Below are 10,000 nucleotides of genomic sequence, written 5' to 3'. Positions count from 1 at the left end.
AATTCATCCTATTATTGTCTGTTATCAACATTTTACTAAACTGTATGCCTGTGCTATTATGTAGGGATGTTACAAATGCCATCCCTACTATCTTGTTTGCATTGTTTTTAAAGGATTGATATTACTAAATGTAGGGATGACTTCCTTTTTTAAAAAAATTTTTCGTTACTTGTATACTAAATGTTTTAAATAGGGCTCCTGTATTGCGGAACACAGTCTTAAAACAGCTTGTTGAGAGCATTATAAATAGGCGATTAGTTTTTTTTTTTTTTTTTCTATCTGTTGAACAACTTTAAATGTAAACAGACTCTTATATGTGAATATTAAAATGTGTGGTGAATATGAAGATTAACACTTTCACATGAATTGCATTCTTTTGTAGTTGTTTTATTTTGTTATCACATACTAGGACTATTTGTATAAAGAGCAAACATTCTACTACATTTCTTACCCAATTACATCTTTCTTTTTAAACTTGTGACATTTTTATAAATGTTGGGAATAATTGCTGTAACATCCCCTTCTCTTGTAAGATGTTTGATCCACAACTTGTATAAAATATATTATATGCTAAGCTGTTTTATCTAATGGAATGAATTAAAGTAACATTGAAATAAATGTAATGTTCCTTAACTTGTAATATTGTGATTTTGAAAGACAATAAAAATTGGAAGCATCTTATTGTATTGTCTGCATTCAGCTGTTATTATTATTATTGCAACATTTGATCTCCTTATAGTTCGTTCTTTTGGAACTGAAGACAGACCAACTGACCGTCCTGTTGCCCCTCGTGATGAAGTGTATGAATACATCATATTCAGGGCTAGTGACATAAAAGATTTACATGTGTGTGAGCCTCCTAAGCCCCAGCCCACACTGACTGGAGGCTTGCCTAATGATCCTGCAATAGTTCAGGTAACCAGTTCCTGGGGCAGGCTCAGCACTTCTTCTAATCTGTCAGTATGTATGGTGAGGCTACTTTTTCCTTTATAAAGGTTTCAGAAAGCTTTGAAACATCATGCAATAGATAATTATTGTAAAGCTAGTAATCAGTACCACTTTTATATCTGGGACAAATTATAACAAATTTATAGCTGTTATTAATTAATATATAATTAATTATAACAAGCACATGGATAGATACATAAAAAAATTTTGTAGAAATAAGACATTGTGAAAAAGAATTCTTTGATAAACCATGATTATACAGACATGGAATTTTATGACTAAACTTTGCATTTAATCACCAATACTTTTATTTTTAACAGAAAAGAAAGTTCCAAATAGTGAATTGCTTCATGTGTTAAAATGATAGCTAAACATAACTTCATATTAACATTTTTTATTTTATTAATCGTGTTAGAAGGATTAAAAGAAATAGCCATACTAAAAGGTAATACTAGAAATTTGAATATATTTGCATTCAATAACACTGGAGAGCTTACTTGCTTGAATACAAGTTGGAGATAGTTGTGAGGAAAATTGTGCTATTAGAGGATGAAAACAGTAGATAGGGAGTAGTAACTAAGGAGGTGAGAAAAGAACTAGATCAAGTTAAGGTAATGGGTTTTTGCGAGGAGTTCGAGAATTTAACTGCTGGATTTACATCATAAGGCTTAATATTAATGTTAGCAAAGCAGCAAATTGCTAGTTAATGTTGCATTTTGGCTTCTAACACTTGGAAGGTCCTAGAAAAAGAAATTGCTATTACAAATTTTGGAAGGAAGATTTTCAGGTTCCTACTGTCGAGTATCAATACACCTGAGGGTCACGTGTCAAAGGCCATATCATCGCATTTGTTGACTTTCATTCGAAATTTTATTGAACTACTATTTTATGAATTTGTGTTAAGTTTGGTATCAAATTGTAAATTACAATTAAAATTTTAGTAGTATACATTAGTTAACATCTCAATTTGAAATTAAATATTAAATAAACATAGTGAAACGTCAATTTTTGTGTGTCAATTGTTATGTTCAATGCAGCACTGGTTCAAATTAGATGTTTGTGATGTCAAAATATACAGTTTCTTACAAATTAGGAACTCAAATTACTGATAATGATAAGCTAGAATATAAAATAAGAAAGTCTTATATTTTCTATTTCCTAAGATATTGCTCCTGTACTGAATCAAACACAATACCCCTCTGCCCACCTCTTTCTATTTTTGGAAACAGTCCCTTATATACACTTCTATATATGACATGAATAACCAATCAAAAGCTCAGAATGGCGTCCTACTGGCTTTCTCGGCCATTTTCAAGTGTTAGATGCCATTTCGTTCTTTCAAAACAAGATTTCAAATAAGTAGGTTTTATCTTTAGTGTTGGAAATTGATATTTGTTTAGACCGAAATACAGCTTGGTTACTAAGCTTGATAAATTATAGTGGATTGCTGTGCTATTGATATGGTAATTTATGATTTTTTGGTTATTCAACTCTGTGTGTGTGTCATATATAATTTCTTTTTACATCGACCACGTGGGAAATTTCATAAGGCATAGCAACCTATGACAAGTGGCAAACAAGTACAATGATTGTAACTAGAAGAGATAGTTGTTTTCTCTACTTTATTTACTGTTCTATGTTTTAAGAAAAATAAGTTTAAGAGCTTATTTGTAAATAGAGATAATGTATATACATGTATAATAGTTGAAATGTGACTGTATTTTACAAAATGCTAGTCCACTAAAACACAGCCAAGACAAGTCACTTTGTAAAGACTTAAGGTCAGTTACGTATTATTGGATATGGTAACACAAGTGCATGCGAGTCTCATCATTGTAACTTCTGTATGGTTAGCCGGGCACAGTTGGAAGGTCAATACATATAATGTGATATTTAAGCTAGTTAGACTAAATATTTGTTTTCGTGGTATAGTTTGTAGTCATTCTAGAACAACAAAAAAAAAAAGCGTAATTTGTTTTATTCTTTCCTAATTTTTTTTATAGAGGTTACGAAGCTGGTCATATTGAACCAACCTGCACAGAAATAACAAAATATATATTTTTTTAAACTATTTATTCTTGCAACCCAAGCGAATAGACTCTTCAAATCTGGGTTCATTTAGTGTTGTTGCTTTACAGCTGCATTTGGACCCTCTGAGTATGCCAAAGGCCTTTATTGCAGTGGGATAGTTTCTGTAAACAAATAATCAAGGTACCAGCATGCATGGTCAAATTTCACAGGTGCCTATTATGATGAGTAATTTGTTTTATTTAACCCATTAAGCTCGCACATTGTTGTATGGTAACCACATAATGTGGTTTGAATTTATCTTTAAAAAGGTGATGTTGCTTTTTCTAACATGAGTAATATTTGTAGTAGAAAATTGTTTAATTTTCGTGAGAAAATGTACTCAAAATGGCTTAACATTACTCCCATTTTTTCACACTTGAAGAGAAAACTTAACTTCTGCAAGCTGATGATGATTCTGACTCAACCTCAATTATCTAATGATGAATTTGAGCATAATATGACATAAGAAAAAAAAAAAAAGTACACACCTGAAAAGTTAATTTTATTCTTCATTTTAGTTACTTTTATAACAATATATATAATTAGCTTGCAAAATATTTGTTACATTAATTGTTAAGAGGTAATTAAATCAGCACTATAAAACAATAATGAATTATTGCATTACCATTATCAGTTCTAGTTGTTAACTTATTGTCATAATGGATAATGTCTGTGATAATAGCACCCAAATGCATTGGTGATATCCCATCAATCCAACACAAAATCCAAATGTCAATGTCAGCCTAGTCAGCCATCGTGTAATAAATATATTTATTTATTACAAACTATTAAGAACCATTTTAGAGCCACGACTAAAAACTATAGCTGATAAAGCAATGGCATGGCACCTAAAGAAACTAGCCTTGTAAAGAATGTAGTAAAGCAGTGACTTCTTTCTGTTGGTTATAAATTATCCAATAGCAAATGTTGCAGAGAATTATTGACATTTTGTGAAAGGTAGGATATGATAGGAGAAGCATGGCATGCGAGTTTGACTTGTGTACCAGTAAAGCAAGAAGCTTGGAGTTATAACCAATAGAAAGAGCAGATTCAGCTTTAAAAGATTGGTTCATTTAAGTGCCAGGCTAGGAAATATTTAGATTGTTTCATGTTTGCTCTTGTCTTGTTTGGCTTGATAAGCTAATAGAATTTTTTAATCCATTTATAACATGGTTACAAAACTAGTTAAATTATAGTAGTTTTTAGGACTTTTTTGTGCAAGATAGTGTATGTTCAGAATTACTTATTTGAAATAAATTTGCTGTTATAAAAGTAACTAAAATGTAAAACTTAAACTTCTTAGGTAATAAAAAAAAATTGATTTTTTTAATTTTCCTCTCATGATACTCAGTTTCCTAGCAGGTACTCTTGTTGCATGAGGTTAAGTGAGTCTAACTGTGGGGTATTTGTTTACACAAGGCTTTCTGGCTGTGATAAACAGTTCTTGGCATATTCTGAAAGGGCTTAAATTAGCTGTAAAGCAATAAAACTACAACCCAGATTTGAAAAGTATTAGTATTGACTTTAAGGATGAATAGTGTGTAACTGCCTGTTATAGTATATAGTCATTCCAGAAATAAAAGTAATTTTATATCTTTTAAAATTTTCTTATCTTGTGTTATTATCTTGATTTGACTACTGTTATGGTAGAGAATATAATAGATGAAATATAGTTTTATTTATAAAAAGACTTAATATTTATGTAGGACATTCTACAGGTCACGTAAATAAATAATAATAATAAAAAAACGAGAGTTTATTTTGAACATGTAATCATCTTTCACCAATTCACAGTCAACTATTTAGTAAAAATACTTTATCAAAAATTCAGTTTTTGTGTGTATGTGCAAATTTGTAAGTTGTATTAAAAGCTTGCTAAATTCAGTGCATATATTTAGTAAATTTAGAACTATAGTAAACATTGCTGTGTATAGCTTCATAGAAAATGGGTTGGTGCAAAGCATCATTGTTATTCACATAATTAAATTCCTGGGTATTTCTAACAGTATTCAGGATGCTGAGGTATTGCAGAATGATTTATCGATTGATAAGTTGGACAAATGTAAGTAATTATCGTAATTGCAAAATAGTGCATGTACCATGTGACTGAAGAAAAGGAATTGTGGTGAATAAGTCACTTAAGCCATCAAAGAAGTGCTCTGTTGATATTAGTAAATCCAATATAATTTGCTGGTGTTTTTATGGACATTAACTTCTAATGAAAAGAAGTAATTAACTCCATCTCCCCCCCCCCCCAAAAAAAAATCACTATTTTATGCATCACTTGGAATACTATGTACAAGCTTGGGCTTCATATCTAAGGAATGATATTGATATTTTACTGAAAGGATGTAGAAGAGGGTTACTGGGTATAAAAAGGTTATATAGGAATAGTTTTAGAATTTTTACTTCTCTTAAAAATAGAAGAGTAATTGGTGATCTTATTGAACTTTGTAATATTATCCATGAGATTGATATGATAAGGGCGTATAATTTATGGCTTGCCCAAAATACACAAAACTGGATACCCTCTCTGCTGTTGGATCTTGCTATTACAATCTGTCTAAATTTATCATTTCCATCCTTAAACCCATCACCTTGAACAAACTTACAATTACAAATCCTTTTACCTTTGGTTCTGAAATCTCTAAAATTCCCTCTGTTGATCAACATGTTATGGCCAGTTTTGATATTGAATCTCTCTTATACTAATATTTCCCTTGAATAAACATTAAATTTAATCTTGAACCTTCTCTTTCCTATTGACACCGAGTAGTATCTTGGTTTCACAGTTCACATCCAAACTTGAGGAAAATGATTCCGTTAGGATTACCAAAGAAGGTAAACACTTTTCTACCTTTATTTATCATAAAAGAACTTTTACTGGTCTCTACACCAATTTTAATAGTTTTATCCCCCACTTTTTCAAACGTAATTTGGTTATCATTATTAAACAGAATTTTTAATCTTTGTTCAACTTATTTTATTTTACACAAAGAAATTACCATTCCACACAAACACATGTTAGATAATGGCTGTTTGGCTAATTTTCTAATGAAGATTACACACACTCTCGTAAACAACAAATTCCAACCACCACCACCAAATGTGCACACTCTCTACACATTATATATAATGTGTATCTAATAAACAAAAAAAAAGAAACTTCTACCCCAAAATGCAGCTCAGACTAATATACAGACTTAGCCTCCACATTAAAATCTTATTTCAATACTAGGATCAACTACCTAAATTTCTACATTCGTGGCTGATATAACTATACATGTAGTGATTGTAAGGTCACATACACTGGTTTAAAAAAAACAACAACTCAAAACTAGTCTCTGAACATTTAGGATTATCTAACGGAATTGACCGTTTGCTACTTAAACCCAACCACTCTTCCATTTGTTCACATTCTGAAACCATGTATCACAATATTTCATTTAACGATTTCTCTGTCATTACCACAGGATTTTCAGATTTTGAACTCTGCTTTAAAAAAAGCTTACTCGTAGCTAAAGACTGCCAGATTTTAAATGACTCTCAAAGCTCTTTAGATTTAAAATTGTTCTAAATTTTCAGATTTTGAACTCAACTGTCGTGTAATATATCTAATCTGTTGTTGTTTTCTCCTTCCATTTACCAATTCTCTTAAAAACAAAGTAAACTAGTGATATTAGTTTTAGTTGATAATCATCTTCATAATACAATTTTCATATTTTGCTGAAGATGGAATGAATCTATCCCAAAAAGTTTGAACCTTGTAAATAAATTTTGTTTTATTAACTGTCTTCATCTTCATTATTAGACTTCGTTTTCCCCATCGTGAATCCATTACTAGTTATAACCTTATTCTAATAGTCAGTTATCATAGAAATTAAATATAATTTTAATCTACTTAAATAGTGCTTTCAATTTAAAAGGTACCATGTTAATTTTGAGAGGAATCCATACATCTTAATAATTTTCAATAATTACTCTAGAACAATTCTTAATGTTTCAGTTCAAAGGAGGATATTTAATGCATCAGTTTAACATTGTCTAATAATGTTTACTACAGAATTACATTTATAAGTCCAAATCTCAAATATTATTTTCCTTTAAACTATTGAGTGTGAACTAAATCTAGTGTCATTAAAATGTTATTCCCACATTTACGTTGTACGAGAGTATTATGGAATATGAGGCCACAGTAAACTGAACAAGTTAGTCACATTAATCTAGGGGATTATAGTACTTCTGAAATCTGTGAATATGATAACCTTCTCAACAAGAATTGTCCATAAAATGTGATTTTTATCTATTTACCTTTCACTGATTGTTTATTACTTTTTGTTTTTCTTTGTAGTTGTAAGTTTCCATGCCTACATTTTGAAGGCTAAAAAAAAAAATACTAAAATTTTGCTCTTCATTGTTGCTTTATTTGTAATTGCCATTAAAATAATTTAGTATACTCAGCAGAAATTGGCAAGCACTAAAGTGAGTTTCATATTGCAAGTGACTTGTTCAAATAACTTTCAATACTGCCTCTTATGCTTGTGTTTCTAACTAATTAACTTTTCACAAGGAAGTTTTTTTTTAATAGCACCATTATTTTGAAACCACTCATTAAATAATGGATTAAAGTTTTGTTTTTCCAGTTCTGGTTACTTTTATGTTTTCTAAGCCATCATTTTTCATTCTAGGTAGTATGTAAAAGCCATTTATACATTTTCAGTAACTTATTTTTATTTTATTTTTTAATTGCATTTGATTGCATACTTCTTGGTAGATCATATTTTGTCAAATTTAGGTTATTTCTATTGTAGCCCAAATTAGGAATCTAAATTTGTGCATTGTATTTACCATTCACTGTCAATCTGTCCATAAAGTATTATAGCAAATTCTAGGGAAGGAACTGGTCATACCTAGCTAGTTAATTACATTATGCTGTCAATGTGTTTCTACAGTAAGTTTTGTAATTTTTCTAAACCATGAGGTCTAGATTACTGACTGATATCAAATCTTTGTTGTTTTTGTCTAAATCTATGAAATTACTTTAGACAAAATGGCACTATTCACTCTGTATAGTATATTATAAAATCCTAAAAGTCAGTTATGTTAAGTGTCTTGCATATCTAAAGATTTCGTATTGTATGTTATAGCACTCGGCACCAGTGTCTGGTATGCCATTTCCGCCCACTTCTACTTTTAGCCAACCAGGAACTTATGGACCTATTGGAGCCATTCCACCTTATCAGTCATATGCACAGCCTTCACATCTACCACAACCATTCATGATGTCTGCTTCACAGTCGGGTAGGAAATAAGGCGGTTTATTTAAACTGGTTTCTTTCTTATAATAGTGTAGGTGATTTGTGAAATTTAAAAGAATTGATAGTTATTTTTCAGTTTTATAAGTACTTCCCTAAGCTGGACTGTGTTATGGAATAATGTAATCCAAAAACCATGTTTCTGAAAAAATACTGTAAAAGATTTTTTTCTTTTTGTGATGAAAACATATTGGCATCATATTTTTTTTAAGATTAACCTAGTAGTTTAAAATATATATATTCATCATGCTTGTTTTGCTAAGATTAATTTGTTCTTTTGTTGCTGTTATTAAGATTTTAAAAGAAACTGGGACTTTGAAGCAAATTTTCAAAATTATATAAAATGGTGTTCACGACTGTATAAACACTGACTTATTTTTGTTAGTTTGTAGAAAAGTTCCTCTTGCCTGTGAATTTGCAAAGGAAATTCTAACCATATACAGAGTTTACGTACATTGTACTAAAACTTTTATTATTATTCCTGTATTTATACGGTTCATGTTCCCAAGTCTGGTCATGCTCTATTGTACCAGGTATCTTTACAGTAGCCTTGCAGCATGTTTTCCTTTGCAAAAGCTTGTCATGTCCAAAGTACAACACAACTAAGGTGATGTTTTTGTTGTGTACTGTTTCCTTTTCTTTTTTCCCAATGCCATTAAGTAAAAGGGGTATCTTCATCAAGTTCTAAGTACCTGATCTAAATGTATGAATAATTTGCATTTGAAAAGGTTGTTGCATATACTTCCCCAAAACAATTGTTTTCAGTGGTAGTGCAGTATGTACAAAATACCAAACAATGTCAAGAACCTAGCTCTGTTACATGCCATTCCACTGACACTGTTACCTGTGGTTATCTCCCCGAGTTGCTGATTTGCATATTTATAATTGTCTTAATATAACTTACTGAACTTTCTGTATAGTGTATATAGTTCGTATGCTGTTTCTAATTGTTAATATTGACTGTACTTGTAACTAGGTTTAAAGATTTGAGATTACTCTTCACACTAATGTAAGTATTGGTCATTGAAGGTTTATTTTTATGTGATTTTAAATTGTCCAGTACTTTTAAAAGTAGAAATAATTGTTTATAAAAACCTTGAACTGTAAAGGAATTGCTTAAAGAATTTAACTTTGTTCTTAATAGGATCTAGGTCAGAAACTCCCACACCCACCCCACAGCAGAGAAAGAGTCCCACCATGGATGCAGGTGTTCAGACATCTGGCGGCTCTGTACAAGTTCAGGAAGAGCCAAGGAAACAACGTCAAGGTGTACCTCAAAGATCAACCAATATCAGTCGTCAAGCAACGAGACCAGCAAACGTACAAATAAATCAACAGCCACAGTTTACCCAACAGCAACAGCAAAGGAGACAGTTTTCAACAAGTAATCGTGGTCAACAAAGAGGATGTAATAACTAAATCTGTATATTTATGGGAAGTGGAAGGATAGAAATGTGGTGTACACACACACACACACACACACACACACACACACACACACACACACACACACACACACACACACACACACACACACACACACACACACACACACACACACACACACACTATATATACTATACGTAGTAGTAGTTACGTATTATTATTTACTTTACTTTTACTTTACTTATTACTTAAGTACTTAATTACTGTAGTTAGGTAGGAGG

The 10,000-nt window shown here is 31.0% G+C and overlaps 1 protein-coding gene across 4 annotated transcripts in view; it reads left to right on the top strand.

Moving 5' to 3' along the window:
• Nucleotides 1-10,000, top strand: part of LOC106473170 (protein LSM14 homolog B-like) — a 17,077-nt gene that overhangs the window by 3,074 nt on the left and 4,003 nt on the right. For 2 of the 4 annotated variants that reach the window (XM_022401662.1, XM_022401663.1), the window contains exons 2-4: nucleotides 740-969; nucleotides 8,166-8,319; nucleotides 9,478-9,741. In XM_022401662.1, the coding sequence (XP_022257370.1) occupies nucleotides 740-969; nucleotides 8,166-8,319; nucleotides 9,478-9,741 (648 nt within the window). The remainder of the gene's footprint in view (nucleotides 1-739; nucleotides 970-8,165; nucleotides 8,320-9,477; nucleotides 9,742-10,000) is intronic. The other 2 variants (XM_013933853.2, XM_013933850.2) reach the window with 2 other exon arrangements.

This window comes from Limulus polyphemus, unplaced genomic scaffold, assembly GCF_000517525.1.
Source record: "Limulus polyphemus unplaced genomic scaffold, Limulus_polyphemus-2.1.2 Scaffold5946, whole genome shotgun sequence".
Lineage (NCBI taxonomy): Eukaryota > Metazoa > Arthropoda > Merostomata > Xiphosura > Limulidae > Limulus > Limulus polyphemus.
The sequence above is the reverse complement of the archived record's forward strand: the minus strand, read 5'-3'. Positions and strand labels throughout refer to the sequence as shown.